The 16,224-nt window shown below is 44.7% G+C and overlaps 1 protein-coding gene across 1 annotated transcript; it reads left to right on the top strand.

Moving 5' to 3' along the window:
• Positions 1-4,139: 4,139 nt before the first annotated feature.
• Positions 4,140-12,760, top strand: LOC100279280 (uncharacterized). Its single transcript, NM_001152301.1, is given in 15 exon segments — positions 4,140-4,291; positions 4,450-4,519; positions 4,723-4,820; positions 6,011-6,149; positions 6,238-6,365; positions 6,501-6,593; positions 6,698-6,748; positions 7,655-7,720; positions 7,801-7,866; positions 7,973-8,053; positions 8,134-8,211; positions 8,869-9,045; positions 9,124-9,199; positions 9,290-9,411; positions 12,172-12,760. Coding segments are annotated over 15 exon segments (1,695 nt in total). The 5' UTR covers positions 4,140-4,201; the 3' UTR covers positions 12,532-12,760.
• Positions 12,761-16,224: the final 3,464 nt, after the last annotated feature.

Here is a 16,224-nt window from a genome sequence, read left to right as displayed (position 1 = left end):
GCAATCATTTATGTAACTGTAGGTCTAATCTACATTGTATCGTGGTTGCTGATGGTGTTTACAAGCTGATGGCTGCAGATGGTGCTTACATTTTTGGCTTCTTTGTATCTAGTTTTGAGACATTGTAGTGAAGGTTGACATGAGAAACTCTTGTATGAACTTTGGAATGGTTATCTTTGGAGTGCCTTGTGACAGTTTGCCTTTCTATGTACTTCGGATTTGTATGGAATATTTTCGTGATGCATGTACTTCGGATTTGTATGAATATTTTTAATCCTTGCTAATAATTTTGTGTATTGCAGCAACAATTTACATTTCTATGTTTTTCTGATTTTCTAATTTTTTATTGGTCGGGATTTTAATCCCTGTCTCTCCCAAATAGATACCGGGTAAAATCACCTCTAGAGGGTTCTAATCACCTAGTGGGGCAGGGATGTCTGGTGTAGGGTGTAAATTCCCTTCAGGGTGTAAACCCATGTGTGTTTTCTTTCCAAGCATCCAAAGGAGCCCTCCGTGTGTCACGCAACAACCCCTCCCGCCTAAGATGGTTGCATGTTGCCCTAAAAATCTCTGGCTCCATACGAAACTCTGACTTACACCAACTCTCATGCCCCTCTAGAATTTCCTTCATCTTTTTAGCACCAGTATATTCAGAAGTATGAACTGGCCTTTTCTCATCATTAAGGCACTGAAGTATGGCAGGAACTATTATAAAAAACAATTCATCGTCTTCTTTTTGTTGTAATTGCATGAATTTCCTAATTTTTTCCTTTCGATATTCCATAATCTTGTCACTAGAGCCCATTATCTAAGAGTTGCAAATAGTACATAACTTAGTTATAGTATTAAAAAATAGTAAGTGATAAACAGATAAACTGATAAATAGATAAACAGGTAAACTGATGAATTAATTACCATATTGAGAAGTGAGTTACCGTGGTAGCTTCTGTTCTGAGCGAGAACCCAGCGTCAGGGAGCACTGTCGTCTGTTGATCACTGCATATTAATTGAGAAGTGAGTTTACAATAACATATTATCAGTCGTGGTCGAACAACACAAAAAAATAAAAGAATTTGCAGAATTTGCCTCCCCACACGGCCCAACACAAAAGAATAATATGACCACTCCATATTATCAGTCTGCTGATCACTGTATATTAATTGAGACACAAAAGAACAACACAAAAGACACCAGGCCCAACAAAGAATTTGCCTCCCCACACGGCCCGTCGGCATGCCACTCGCCGAGCACGAGCTCGTGGCTGCGGTCGCCACCTCCGCGCTCGGCGTAGCCTTTGGGGTGTGCCTGCTCGTCGCCCTCTCCCGCTCCCGCGCGCTCAAGGCGCTGGCGGCCGCCACGTCCGCCGCCGCGCTCTGGACGCCGCGGACACTCGCCACCGCCTCCTCCCCGGTCGCCGCCATCCTAGCCGCGTCCAAGGCCGCCTCCAAGTCGTGCAAGGCGGCCCGCAAGCTCGGCCTCGCCTCTTACCTCTCTCCTTCGTAGCTGCAGAGGCATCTCATAGAGTGCAACTGGCTACTTTCCCGATAGCGGATCTTCCTCTTACCTCTCTCATTCGTAGCTGCAAACCGCATCACCGGCTCCACTGCCGACACGTCCCGACGATGCAGATGGGTGACGAGATGCCGACACGTCCCGACGATGCAGATGGGTGACGAGATGACTGAGCGAGTGGGGATGGAGGCGATGGAGCCTGGGCGAGTGGGGATGGAGGCGATGGAGCGTCGGCGCATGAGCAGCAATGGATCTAGCTGCCGACGCAAACCCTAGCCGCCATAGGTGCTGCTGGACTCCGGGAGTGACAGACGAGATGAGAGACCGAGAGCCACCACGAGAATGGAACGAGAAACACGAGCGTGGACTAGTTTTTTTACTTCCCAATGGATCGACAGGATTAGGAATAAAAAGGCCCAGGACATTTTTGCCAGTGCCTCATCTAAACAGTAGCCCGAGATATGTGGGGAAGAGAAGACACATGCCTTATTTCTCACACGGATTAGGCTGGGATCCGTGCAGGGATTGGATCATCCAAAGGAGCCCTAAGGCCCGCGATGAAAACCCAAGGCAGGCCGATCAGTACAGCCTATTTGGAGTACTTAATAAGTAGTTGGGCTAGCTGGTAGTAACTACTAACTGGGAGAAGAATTTTAGTAAATGCCGCCATTCCATGTGGTGTACAGTACAAGATTCCATGATAAGCCATCACTTGTACAGTACAAGATGCCTACCATTCCTTGTTCCTCGGGGGAAACAGTCCATGACACAGTTCAGTTCGTATCCAAAACCGAGTAGGCACTGGGTTCTCACTAGACCATCATCACTTGTGTCTTATCTCTCTTCACACAATGCTGATGAACACCCTGACAACCACCGAACCGCATCCAGAAAGAGTTTAGCACGATTACAACCATAGATAGATTGATGGCTGCTTGAAACCTAGTGCTAGCTAGTAAATCCAAGCAATGATTGGGTAAAACCGAAACCAGTAATAGGCAGTGGTCAAGCTGGTGTTAGATTCCCCTCCGGTCATCCTGTCTTCATTCAGCGACGCGCAATTATCACAAGTTCACAACGGAAGGCTGACGCGGAATTTCCAGACGACGGACGACAAACAGCTAATCATAAATCATGGTCATGGGCAGGAGACATCACTGGAACCATTTGTTTTTTTTCTTCAGCTTTGGTTACATGGTAGAAGAAGGGGTCCACATCCCAACACCGTTTCATTGGTCGACGCGAGAAGGCGTCTGTTCGTACGATCGGAGTGCCTGATGACACCCATAGGGATGAAAACCGACGGAAAACTTCTCTCCCGTTTTCATATCCGGAATAGTTGGAAACGGAAACGTGAGCGAGATAAACGAAATTGAGAAAACGAACAAAAACAGAAATACTAACAAAAACTTATAATTTAATATAAATAAAAAATAAAAATGATATTGATGTTTGACTAGTATTTGATTAGAAGAACAATAACATAAAACAAATAGATATAGAGACGCAACATTCTATTGTTGTTTGATTGCTAATGGTGTACATTTAGTTACATCCGATATTGTTTAAGACTTTAAACCATTTGTCATTGAAAAGAGCCGATGATTACAATGGCCACTGGTGTTATAATTTGTCACCTAAAGACACGAGACTTTAGTTTATATACTATGCATATTAGGCTCGTCCCATATTTATCAAATACAGAATAAATACGGATAAAATCCGGATAAAAACAGGATCCCGCAAAAACGGACGGAATAAACTCTCTTCCGTTTCTGTCCCGTTTTCATATTTTTTAATATACAAAAACGGTCGAATCAAATATAGAAAACGGTACAGATCGGGACGAGATTTTATCTGTCCGTTCTGACACAGAGGCATGAGGCCATAGAATACGTTTTTTTCCACATGAGACACTTCACTTCTTTGGATTCGTCCGTGTATTTCTTTGGAGCATACACTGAAACTATCGTGTACACGTATGGTTTTTGATAATCACGACAATCAGAGAACTGATCTTTGTTCTACGCGTTGTGAATAAAAGATAGATCTAAGTCCACACCTGAATGTTTAGCGAGTTGGTCTATCATGAAAAGAATAATGATAGCCATAGGTGACCATGTGCTTAACATGCAAGAAGAAAAAAAGTAAATGTTTAAAATGGATGTATAATAAGCTAATATATTTTGTCTTACCAATCAGATTGATTTGTTATTTGAATGTTTGATGTTATGAACTAAAATTTAGTCAGGAACAAACAGCCATCAGCGTTGAATGCCATGCCATAAAGGGAAAAACATTTTATGTTAGTTCAAAGGAGTTTTTTTTTAATGCGAATAGGCGTCGGGCGTCGCCTTCCTCAAGCCTCGAACCTTCCGCTCGTAAACCGCCCTCGAGCGGTCGAGCGGTCGAGCCGCACCCGCTCTCGTACTCGTAGGCAAGGCAACTTCGCAAAACGGCAAAAAGGCAGCCACGCCTTGTTCATTTTTATTTTTTTAATCTCCTCCCGTCGGCGAAATTTTACACGCCAGCAAAACCGCCCTGAGGATGAAATAGAAAAAACCCCAAACAAGCCCTAACGCGTCCCCCGGAACCAGAACAAGTCCAGTCTGTCCAGAAATACATTAGAAAAAAGAGCCAAAGAGGAGAACACCGGCCGGCGAGGTGGACGAAGCGGCCCGCCGAGGAAATGGCGTCGATGCAGAGCTGGCGCAAGGCCTACGGCGCCATCAAGGACACCACCACCGTTAGCATCGCCAATCTCAACTCCGACTTCAAGGTGTGCCTTCGATCCGGTATCTTTCCCCCCGATTTTCCCGGATTTTTTCCGACCTATGTTTGGGCAGTTCCTTCAAACCCTAGTCTCCAGTGGTGTGCTGCGGCGCGGGAGCATGCTCGGATCTGCTGGTTTTGATTGGCGTCTACTCGCTTTTGTAGGATCTGGATGTGGCGATCGTGAAGGCGACTAACCACGTGGAGTGCCCGCCTAAGGAGCGACACCTGCGCAGTGCGTTGATTTGTTCTTATACCCCGTGTTTCCGCGTATCTAGGCTTCGGCCTAATTTAGTGTTTTTCTATTGGGGGCGGGCGGAATTAGATCGTGCCTATAAGTGGCGAGGGGAGGCTCTGAAGGGGGGAGGGAAGGGCGTGCGTGCTTTTGGGTTCGTGCAGTGTTTAATGATGGTTGATTGTTGCGTGGTGGTATCACAGGGGTTGTTGCAGCGACGTCCATCACCAGGCCTCGGGCAGATGTCGCCTACTGCATCCACGCGCTTGCCCGCCGTCTTGCCAAGACCCGCAACTGGATCGTAAGTTCTATGCCTGAATGCTATTTTTCCTTGTTGGTGCTTAGTCTTGAGATTTAGTTGTTTTTGGATGTAATTTTAATTGGACATTCTCTTTGCGAACATTCTGCACACAATCATGCATCGTATTAAGGAGATTTGGGTTATACTCTGGATGATATATTTCCCTGATGGGATATGGAATATCTGTTTGAGTTGATTGTAAGCATGAACGAAGCCTTGATTCAAATAGAATGCAGAGCATTGGGTGAGTAAGTGTGAACAATTGACTTGATTCAAATGACATTACAACACACAGTATGCTGCTTGTTAATTGCGTCCAGCCAGAAGATTGATAAGGCTAGCAAGAAGGGATTTGACAGTGCTGTCATTTAGGTGCTTGAACATTATGGATTCACAGAAACAAGTGTGTCTTTTATGGCGCTTCCCCCCTCTCTCAATGGCTATCTGTATTTTATATTGGAGGAGATGAGAATTTGGGGCCTTGGCTTGGAGGTCGAAAGCTTCAGGAATTGTCATAGGTCAGGGGCTAGGACTAACCTGATTAGTGCAGGCTAGGGTCATTCTTCGGATTTTTCTTTCAGGTGTTTGTGGTTCTTCTAGTGCTATATAAGGCGTCCCCTGCTTACTCTCCGGTGAGATATGAGGGTTGTGTTGTATGGGATGTTCTTTCTTTCTCTTACCTCTAATTAAAAGATGCACAGATCTCCTGCGTGTTCTAGAGAAAGAATCTTACTTATGGTTGATACCCTAGGCAAGTTAATACTATTTACGATTTGAGATGAAAATATGTGACTTCAAATGTAATATGTTTTTATCAAAGATTTACAACTGGATAGCAGAAGTTGCAATGCGTTGTTTTGTTTGGAAATATAGAGTTTCAGTGTATGCTAGATTAGTAGATTGGCTGTTTATAGTTTTCTGAATCATGTTAAATAAATGGGGTTTTGAAGGAAGTTTAAAGTTGCATTCTTTTTTGCATTGAAACTTTTTGGATCTAGCTTATATGATGTTTCTGATAATTGTTTGAAAATGATTGGTTCTCTTTTGGTAGTAACTAGTATTTCCATTCAAGGTTCTTCATGAATGATTAGCAAAGCTAAATGTTGCAGTTACGAGAAAAAAATTAAAATTGTTCTCTGATTTCATATGCTGGTAATTAATTTCATATATATCCTTTTTGTCACATGCAGGTTGCTCTAAAAGCACTTGTAGTGATCCATAGACTTCTTCGCGAGGGTGATCCTACATTTCGAGAAGAGCTTCTCAACTTTACACAGAGGGGACGGATCCTGCAACTTTCAAACTTTAAGGATGACTCCAGTCCAATTGGTTAGAATTTCTAGCTTGGTAGAAATTTTGCCCTTACCCTGCTTATCGCCTCATGATTTCCTTGTTTTTGATACCGGGTTATGTGCAGCTTGGGATTGTTCTGCCTGGGTGCGCACATATGGTTTGTATTTGGAGGAAAGGTTGGAATGCTTCAGAGTTCTGAAATATGATGTCGAAGCTGAGCGCTTGTCCAAACAAGGTCAAGGTCCTGAAAAGGTCTGAAACATTGCATCTCAGTTTGGTACTTCAAGCTTGCAAATGATTAGTTTTGAGGATTGCAACTGTGTTTAATTCCGGTACTAATTCCAGTTTACTAATTAATTCGTTAACTAACTCTCTTTTTGCCCTCAGGGTCACAGTAGAACGAGAGAGTTGGATTCACAGGATCTGTTAGAGCAGCTGCCAGCATTGCAGCAGTTACTGTACCGACTTGTTGGATGTCGGGTGATTATCTCTTTTAACTTTTGGCTATCTAGTCTGCTAGCTCCTTCTCATTTGTTTTTTCTTTTACTTGAAATATAACATGACTTTGTTCCCCCCCTCTGTAGCCTGAAGGAGCTGCAAATAATAACTACTTGGTGCAATATGCTCTTGCTTTGGTAAGCTGTGTTTTTTGTTACGTTGTAGTTTGACATGTCTGCTATTTCAGGCTAGGAAAGCAGTATTTATTTTTGACACATTTGATTCTGGGTTTTTAGACAAATATGTCAGCCTTGGCTCTTCAACCTATGAAAATGATGTTGGTGGAAAACTGAAAATAGAGCATTTCTTTCTGCTATAACTTTTTTCCACCGTGGACTGTTACATTTGTGTGATACATACACTTGGCTGTTGAACCTATCAAAATGACGTTGGTGGAAAACTGAAAATAGTGCAATTTTCTGCTATAACTTTTCCATCGCAGACTATTATATCTGTGATACGTATCCTGGACAATAAGAAAATATTTTCTGAAATTACTTGTGTATGTTTACTGATGGGAATTATTTCCTTCAACGCTCCATGTTTTTTTTTCTGAACCATCCATGAAAGATTGTGTCATATTATTATTTATTGATATGTGGAAGTAATCTACCCTATACAAGTATTGAATTATGCCCCTATTTTCCCCTGCTTTGAAACTACCGTTCAATTGCTAAATAATAAAAAATAGTATAATCTGTTCTACATTTGTTTCATGCTTTAATAGTTAACCACCAAACTGAAAATAGTATCATCTGTTCTACACATTCAATTATAATTATTGTTTATTTATAAACAATAAGTTATGTGTGGTCTGGTGGTTACCTCCAAATGTTTGGAACAAGGGGGTGTGGGTTTGAGTGCTCGATTTGCATTATTTTTTGCACGGTGTGTTTGGGTTGAGCTTTGCACTATTTTTTGCACGGTATGGTAACCCGGAGGGTGAAGCCGTGGTATCACCAGGTGCCCACATTAGGTTCTTAATAGTTTAGTATAGATATAGATATAGATTTGACCTCATATTCTGATTATATGTTGCACAGGTGCTAAAAGAAAGCTTTAAAATTTATTGTGCAATAAATGATGGAATCATAAACCTCGTTGATAAGGTAAAGGCTATTTTTTCACGTGGAAATACCTTCTTGCACGTTGCTGTCTGGCTGACAATGTGCACTTTCATATTGTATAGTTTTTTGAGATGCCAAGACATGATGCACTTAAAGCTCTTGAAATCTACAGAAGGGCTGGCCAACAGGTAACTCCAGAGTTCAGAAGAGGATGATCATTAAAGTATCCAAGACTCTAAAAGGTCAAAACACTATGTTTTTTTACTCTTATTTAGGTTATTTGACACATTTCAGGCTGGGAATCTATCTGATTTCTACGAGAATTGCCGGGGATTAGAACTTGCTAGGAATTTTCAGTTTCCCACTCTGAGGGAGGTGAGGGCTTGTACTCTGTCTAGTCTTCGCTATGTGCACTGGATTATGTTATGACATCTTTTACATGAGAAAATTCTCAGCCACCACAAACATTTCTTGCTACTATGGAGGACTATGTGAAGGAGGCTCCACGCATGGTCCCAGTTCGAGAACCCCTGGTTAGTGATTGGGTGATACCATTAGTATAAAGTTTCTGTTTATGTGTACTCAACTGTTGGATTTGATATCTTGCGGTCTATCTACCCTAACTTTCTTGAGATTAAAATGCTTTGTTTTCTTGTTTTTTTTAATTATTTATCGTTTAATATGCATTTGAGAAATCACATGACTATTTTTTTTTCTGTTTTTAGTGACGAGGGCACTTTGAAATTATATAGTTTGAATTGAAAAGAAGCTATCCACGTGCCCAAATTGTGATTAGGCCTTTTCCCTTTTAGTGCTCTCAAAAGCTTTTTCCTCTCCCCTTTCTCTCTCTTTCTCTCTTTGGTGACATCTTGTTAGGTTTTAACTCTAGCCTATCCCAACTTGCTTGGGACTAAGAGGCTATATTGATGTTGTTGTTGATGAATTCAAGCACACATTGCTGTAGCTTAAACCTTCATAATTTTTTCACCAGTTTTTCTTTAATCTCTTGTTTCAATTATAATTTATAGGTGTACACATCAACTGATCATTTCATTTGCTTCTATTACTAAACTTAATTTTACACTCAGCATTGTAGTGACCACTTGAGATTCTGTGGTTTATTTCTTGTATTACATAATCTTCTGAGTACTGGAATAAGTTCAATTTATCAAAAAAAAAAATTTCATCAGGAACTTCCTGAGAGGCTGCTTCTTACATACAAACCTGAAGAATCAGAGGAAATTCTTGAGCCTGCTCCTGTTGAAGAGGAAAAAGTACCAGTTGAAGAACCTGTTCTTGTACCACCTGTTACTGAAGTTGTTTCACCTCCTCCCAAGGCTGAGGTGCCCGATACTGGTGACTTACTGGTTGGTAAAATAACACATTAATATTATGGTCTAAACCTTACGTGCTTGATCTAAAATTGTAAGTTTTTTCCCTCATAGGGCTTAGATGATACAAATCCTGCTGTATCAGCTATAGAGGAAAGCAATGCTCTTGCCTTGGCTATTGTTCCAACAGGTAGTCTGTTACTACTGAATTCATAGCACATGTTAAGTACATGTAAAGGATCTTTCGTTAAGTGGTCGATTGTTTTTGCATCTTTGTCAGATGGCGCTTCAACAACTGGTAACACTGCATTTCAAGATAAGGGGTTTGATCCTACAGGATGGGAACTTGCCCTTGTTACTGCACCAAGCAATACAACTTCATCTACTTCTGTTGGTCAATTGGTTTGTTTCTTTAACCTTCATATTTGTTTTTTTCTGGTGTTTATGTTTTCATTGCATGTTGAAATGCTGTGGCATCTGAATATTTCACGGCTGCTATATTTACCCCATTTTTTTTGTATCTTAGCTCTTTTTTTGAAAAAAAAAATCAGATTTAGTCTCCTGGAGGAAGTATTCCCGTTTTTGGACCCTTTGCTCAGCGCCTTATGCCGTGGCGCCGAGGTAACACGGCTCGGCGCCACATCCCATGGCGCCAAGGTATTGGCCCCACTATCGTGTGTAAACCGACCTGGCGGTGACGTGGCCGAGCTTGGCGCCATAATTCATGATGCTGAGCTCCCGTCTCGTTACTTATGAATTTATATCACCCAGCAGGAGAACACAGCTAAAATGCAAAAAAAAAAAAAAAATCGGGCCGGGTTGGGCATGCACGCCCTGCCAACGCATGTGCTCGTTATTTCTGCGCGCGCAGTGCACAGCACACAGCAGGAGAACGTACAGGTACAGTACGCCCTCTGCAGGATCTGTGTTGGTACGTCGTTTGCTACCCCGTCCGGCCTGGCGAAGCGTGCGGTGCCATCCCATCCATCAAGCGGCGGCCGCGCTGTGCAGTGCAGCCTGCGCTCGCGCATGGAGTTATTGCATGTAAACCGCCGCCGGGAACATGCGTGTACACAAGTCAAAACACAAACAACGACGTCTGGAAGAGATTTGTTAATACGTGCTGTTTTGTTCGTGCTATCCAGGTTGTCGTCCTCGCCTTCGGCGCTTACTTTGTTCGATCTTGGGTGAGATCAGACGAGATAAAAAACCTATATTATCCCTTGCAGCTAGCATCTCACGGCTCCTTGCAGTGGTTGTCGATTTGTCAATGCAAGGCGTAGCCGTAGCTAGCTCAATGACCCCTCATGCATGCGCGTGCCCTTCATCATAATTGTTAAGGCGGTAAGGCGATCGACCCCCTTTTCACCTTTTAAGCGATAAGGCGAGGCGACGCCTTACTAATATATAAAAAATAGGGAATAAAAACAGAATATATAGGAATATAGTCTCAAATAGATAGCAAATAGGGTTCAAGTTCAACATAAACCAACATCGCAACATCATAGAGTCATAGACATAAAGTTCAACATAAGTAATAGGAATATAGTCTTTTCCTTTTGGCAGCTGTCCCCGAGCTAGGTTGTTGCATAGATGTGGTGGAATCCTCTTCGCCTTGCTGCCCTTGACCATCATAATCATCATCATCAAGGAAAATTGGCCTAGACCTCCAGTTGTCCAAATATGCCTTCATTTCTTTTCTCATCTCGGTTGTAGTCTTAGAACATATTAATGTGTCCGCATAACCACCGGCAAGATGTTCTTTTAATCTCTTGATTCCTCCCGTTGTCACAGTCTTGCAAAGGTTACATGTTACCTTATCTCAATTCCCAATCTCTGTCCAATATCCGTAGTTCCATTCAGGATCATCAGACTTTGCTCTGCGCTTTGGATCTGCCATAGGGTCAGAGGCCGGAGCAGAGCCTGCATGCACTCTCCATCAGTGACCTACAAAGGTAAAACAGTGCATGTCACAACAGAGAGCGTGGGAGTACAGAGCAGATCACAATTGACAATTCACAGCAGACTAGCAGATCACAGCAGACAGCAGATCAGCCGAGGGGTAGGGGGAGATCGCCGCCGAGGGGGGTAGGGGGAGATCGCCGCCGAGGGGTAGGGGCAGCTCGCCACCGAGGGGGAGCTCGCCGCCGAGGGGGGTAGGGGGAGCTCGCCACCGAGGGGTAGGGGGAGCTTGCCGCCGAGGGGGTGAGGGGGAGCTCGCCGCCAAGGGGGAGAGAGGCGGAGCCTCACCAGGAAACAGGGGAAGGGGGTTGCCGCCGTCAGTGAAGTGAGCTGAAGCCGCGCGAACCCTTCTCTGGTATGGCTACTGTATGGCGCAGAACAGTGAAAAGAGTGGGGATAAGAAAAACAGCAAACCCTAAGGCGTTTGTATGGCACGCCTTAGCTTCCTGTAAGGCGCTAGGGCGACGCCTTAACACCCTAAGGCGACGCCCTAACAAAAAAATTAAGGCGACCACGACGCCTTGGCCCTGGACCTCGCCTTAGCGCTTAGGCGACGCCTTGACAACTATGGTGCCCTTAACCTTCATCGATCTATACTCTGTTGCGTTGCAGTGGAAGAGAACTAAACTATGGAGTATGGAGATAGCTATATTTATATGTGCAATCGTGCAGCTGTCGAATGGTGCATGCATGTCCAGCAAATCAGATGGCAGTACAGGGCACTAGAGCAAACAAGAGCTAGGGAGCAATTTGGAAGTAGAGCAAAAGAGTGCATCGGTGGTGGACACAAGCGTGTGAATGATCTTCACCCAATCACGAGACGGGATGGCGCTGAGCTCGGCCATGTCACCGCTAGCTCGGTTTACACACGCCAGCAGGGCCAATACCTCGGCGCCATGGGCTGTTGCACCGACTCATCGAGCTGTGTTACTTCGGCGCCACGGCCTATAGCACCGAGCAAAGGGTCCAAAAACAGGAATACTTCCTCCAGGGGCTAAATGTGATTTTTTTTCAAAAAATAAAAAGGCTAAAGTGCAAAAAAAACGGTATATTTGCACGTCCTTCACATCATCAGCACTGTATTCAATATCATCGGCTGGCTAAGCATTGAATGTTAGCAACAGTAATTTATACAATTTGTCGCATTGCAAGTTGAGTTCATTAGTTCAATCAAAATAACCTTTTAGCTGCATTTTACAGGGTGGTGGACTCGACAAGCTCATTTTGGAGAGCCTTTATGATGATGGGGCCTACAGGCAGAGGCAACAACAACAGCTGTATGGTTCAGCAGCTCCTAATCCATTCATGGCAAATGATCCTTTCGCGATGTCGAACCAAGTTGCTCCTCCACCATCAGTTCAAATGGCTGCCATGTCTCAGCAGCATCAGCAAATCCCAACGATGATGCAACCAAATCCCTTTGGACCACCTATGCATCCACAGGTGAGCATGGCCCCTGCAACAAACAATCCCTTTCTGGATGCTGGCTTCGGGGCATTCCCAGCGGCGAACAACGGCCATCAGCAACACAACCCATTTGGCAGTGCCCAACTTCTGTAGGTCACTTAGTCACAAGAGCAAATTTGTGCCCCAGCAGATGCGATTTTTGTGTGATTATATCATGCATTGTGCTGGACCTTTCTTGCATGTGACGCGTGTATTATGTTATGGCTTCACCACACGGAGAGCTGTGCCTATGTCGTGACCCAACTCTTGTTGTAAAGAAATTAGTCACCTGTGTAACATCCAATATATGTCAATAAACAGTAGGCAGTGTTATTACATCTATAAACAAAAGAACAGTGGTATGTAGGAAATTCTTAATATTGTTTATTCCATTGCTTTTTATCTTCTTGGAAAGCTGTTCCGTTGTTGTTTGATTGCCACTCTTTTGCATGCATTGTGATTGATCATCATGTGCTCATTCGAATATTCTAAGCCAATAATGGAGCGTTGCTGTAGCTACTACCTTTATATTTTATGCAACTACAACTTGTGATTAGTGCATACTTCAAATTGCTTACTTATATTTAACGTCTGAATGAACTGGTTGAGTCTCTTTTTGAAACTTAAATCCAGATTATATGCTGTTTCAACCTTTTTTAATGTATAGGTTTTATAATACATCTAAACTGTAACATCTTGAATTTCAGGATATAAAATTTCTTCTCTAAATGTCTATCAAATTCAGGTGTTATCTCTTATCTCTCTAAACTTTCTCTCTCTCCCTTCTGATTAGAGTTATGTCAATTAGGTGAGGGATTATTTATTTATTTTGTCAAACCTAATATAGATCATGAAATGTTGCTCATGCTGAGCCTAAATTATTATTTTGTTTGATGCACATGTTTGAAATTGTTTGAATTTGAATTTGGTTCGAGTTTGATTTGAAATCCATAATGAAAAAATATCCTTTAGAAATTCGGGAGAAAAAGAAAAATAGAACTCGGCCCGTTAATCCCAGCCCAGCTAGCCGCCCGCGCCCGCTGATAGGTAGGTCTCACCTAGAGATGGCCAAACGGACCGCCGGGCTCGGCCGGGCCCGCCAGGCACGGTTAAAAAACTGGGCCGGGCTGTCTAAGCCCGTGGGCTCGATTTCCAGTTAGAGCCCGGCCCGCAGTGGCCCTAAACGGGCCGGCCCAGCCCGTTTAGCAAGAAAAAAGCGGGCTAAGCGGGCCGGTAAGCACGTTTTAATGCAAAAAAGCGGGCTCAACGGGCTTAGAGGTAAACGGGCCGTGCCGGGCTAGCCTACCATGCCTAGTTTCTTGTCCGAACCCGACCCGCTTATTCGTATCGGACCGACCCGGGCCCACATAGAACCGGGCCGTGCCGGGCCCAAACAACGGGCTTCGTGCTGGGCTCGTGGGCCTCGTGCTTATTGGCCATCTATAGTCTCACCTGTCGGCGTCGCGCTTCGCTCACTCGCGCGCACCCGCTCGCTCCTTCTCTCTGACCATTGGGGTCGCTCTGTCAGCGCCGTTGCGCACTCGCGCTCGCTCGCTCTCGCTGGCCCGCGGGTCCCACTCGTCAAATCCGTCCCCTCCCCCGCAACTGCCGCGTCCGCGCCCATGGCGTGCTTCCCGCGCCCGATTAAATCGCGCCCACGTCCCCACTTCTCGCCCACGTCGCCCGAGCGCTCGGTGAAGACCCTGCGCCCTCCCCCTAGCTCGCCCCTGCCCCTCATTCGCTCTCTCCATGCCCTCGCACTCATCCAGCCCGCAGCGCCGCCCCCTCTGTTGCTTCGTCGTTCCGCCGTTGTCGCTGGGCTTCTGCAACGCATTGGCCATAGTGAGCTTCGCCTGAGCTCGGCGCACTGGAAACCCGCAGTGGTTTCCCCTTTCCTCAACTCCTCGACCCGGTCCACGCTCAACATCTCCCTTGCGCCGATCGGAACTCGCTGCCGCCGCGATTCCTCGTCGTCCGGCCAACCGGAGCCCCCTCGCGCCATGCCAAACTGCCCCAAGCGTCGTCTCTAGGTAAGTGACCTTTCCTCGCCCCCTCTTTTGCGCCAATTCCGCTTTATCGTTGTGGCAGAACCTCCCAAGTTATTGGGCCCACATGCACCTGTCCTTGTCTTAAAGACCTCAGACGGCTGTGCATGTGCACCAGATAACTTAACAGGATCCGTCCGAGTGTCTCAAGGATCCCGGATAAACCACTTATAACCAGGATCGCAAGATTAAGTAACACAAATCACACACACCAACATTTTGCAGCGGAAATCTTGTTACCAAATTTTACAAGTTACATCAAGTTTTACAATGTACATGATCGAAGTGATTACAAAAAGTGATTCAAAGAAATAACTTTGAACTGTTATAAATTATTGATAGTTTTGAAATATATGCTAGCTCAGGGACAATCCTCATAAGAAATATAGAAGTACTTAGACTTATAGAAGGCCGTGTGAAAGGGAAATAGGCTTACACCTTTTCCTAATTAATTTTGGTGGTTGAATTGTCCAACACAAATAATTAGACTAACTAGTTTGCTCTAGATTATGAGTTCTACAGGTGCCAAAGGTTCACAACAAACCAATAAAAAGACCAAGAAAGGATTCAAATATATAGAGCAAAAGTCAGCCGAAGTGTGCCCTGGTCTGGCGCACCGGACTGTCCGGTGCACCAGGGACTCCAACTCCGAACTGCTCACCTTCGGGAATTCTGGGAGCCACTCCGCTATAATTCACCGGACTGTCCGGTGCAGGACCGGACAGTGTCCGGTGGCGCACCGGACTGTCCGGTGTGCCATACGACAGCAGCCTTCACCAAACGACTAGTTTGGTAGTTGGGGCTATAAATACCCCCAACCACCCACCATTCATTGCATCCAAGTTTTCAGATTTCCCACACCTTACAAGAGCTATAGCATTCAATACAAGACACACCAAAGAGATCAAATCCTCTCCCAAGTCCAAAGATCATTCCCAATCAAATAGTGACTAGTGAGAGAGTGACTTGTGTTCATTTGAGCTCTTGCGCTTGGATTGCTTCTTTTCTTTCTTCATTCTTTCTTGATATCAACTCAATTGTAACCGAGGCAAGAGACACCAATTGTGTGGTAGTCCTTGCGGGGACTTTGTGTCTCGTTTGATTGAGAAGAGAAGCTCACTCGGTCTAAGTGACCGTTTGAGAGAGGGAAAGGGTTGAAAGAGACCTGGTCTTTGTGACCACCTCAACGGGGAGTAGGTTTGCAAGAACCGAACCTCAGTAAAACAAATCATCGTGTCTCACTCTTTATTTTCTTGCGATTTGTTTTTCACCCTCTCTCGGACTCGTTCATATTTCTAACGCTAACCCGGCTTGTAGTGTGCTTAAGTTTACAAATTTCAGATTCGCCCTATTCACCCCCCTCTAGGCGACTTTCAATTGGTATCAGAACTGGTGCTTCATTAGAGCTTAACCGCTTGAAGTGATGTCGGGAGATCACGCCAAGAAGACGGTGATCGGCGGTGAGAAGACCGCTACAAGCCACGGGAAGGCTCTATCAAGGGAGTCCGCCAACAACAAGAAGGATAGATCCCCTTCACGCATTCGATCGCACAAGAGTGACGAGAAGAAGAAGAAAATGAAGAAAGTGGTCTACTACGAGACCGACTCTTCATCGACCTCTACATCTGGATCTGACGCCACGTCCGTCACTTCTAAGCGCCAAGAGCGCAAGAAGTATAGTAAGATCCCCCTACGCTACCCTCGCATTCCTAAACATACTCAATTACTTTTCGTCCCATTAGGCAAACCACCGACGTTTGAC

Source organism: Zea mays, chromosome 8 (genome assembly GCF_902167145.1).
Source record: "Zea mays cultivar B73 chromosome 8, Zm-B73-REFERENCE-NAM-5.0, whole genome shotgun sequence".
Lineage (NCBI taxonomy): Eukaryota > Viridiplantae > Streptophyta > Magnoliopsida > Poales > Poaceae > Zea > Zea mays.
This window is presented reverse-complemented; position numbering and strand designations above follow the sequence as displayed.